The sequence below is a fragment of the Rhinoraja longicauda genome, chromosome 33 (genome assembly GCF_053455715.1).
Source record: "Rhinoraja longicauda isolate Sanriku21f chromosome 33, sRhiLon1.1, whole genome shotgun sequence".
NCBI classification, from domain to species: Eukaryota; Metazoa; Chordata; class Chondrichthyes; order Rajiformes; family Arhynchobatidae; genus Rhinoraja; species Rhinoraja longicauda.
In genome coordinates this window covers 9,089,283-9,089,958 of record NC_135985.1, presented here as the reverse complement: position 1 = coordinate 9,089,958, position 676 = coordinate 9,089,283, and the positions used below count along the sequence as shown (strand labels likewise).

Here is a 676-nt window from a genome sequence, read left to right as displayed (position 1 = left end):
ATGAGGAACGGGCCAGCCGACGACTTTCTGAGATGCTTCATAGATTGTTACAGCCTGACGAGGGGCGAGTGGAGCAGCCTGGCCGGGTACTATGTCAACAGCAAAGGGGCGCTTTTCACAGCCACCGTCAGAGGCGACCGGGTGTTCACGGTCAACAGAATGTTGACCCTGGTCTACGTTATCCAGGAGGACCGCTGGAAGCCGGCAAAGGAGGCGTCTGGCTTCCCCCGCAGTGGCTCCATGCACAGCTTCTTACTGCGGCTCCCGAAGAGACGACTTGCCGCCCCATCACACATCTGTCAATGAATGAATACTGTATTGGCACCTGTGGCAGGTCACGGTGACATTCTTCGTGCAAGGTATGCGAACAGTCGTCACATAAAGGGCGCCGACAAAGTTACAAAGGTTTCCCTCGCCAGGTCCTCCTTTGCTCCCCCCCTGACTGGATACCACAGCACAAAAGTTTTTCTCTGTACCTCGGTACACGTGACAATAAACTGAACCAAACACAAACCTTCTCACCTTTCACGGCCACCTTATTGAAGTGAGAATTCAATTATGACACTAATACAGATACAGCGTGGGGACAAGAGATACAGCATGGAAACAGGCCCTTCGGCCCATCAGGTCCATGCCAGTCGTCAATCACTAGTTCTACATTATCCCACTTTTTCAC

General features: G+C 52.5%; 1 protein-coding gene across 1 annotated transcript in view; it reads left to right on the top strand.

Annotated features, from left to right (window-relative positions):
• The window catches only part of kbtbd13a (kelch repeat and BTB domain containing 13a), a 1,329-nt gene extending 1,023 nt beyond the window's left edge, over nt 1-306 (top strand). Inside the window, exon 1 of the mRNA XM_078427334.1 lies at nt 1-306. This exon is cut by the window's left edge and continues 1,023 nt beyond it. Coding sequence (XP_078283460.1) covers nt 1-306 — 306 coding nt within the window.
• The last annotated feature ends 370 nt before the right edge of the window (nt 307-676 follow it).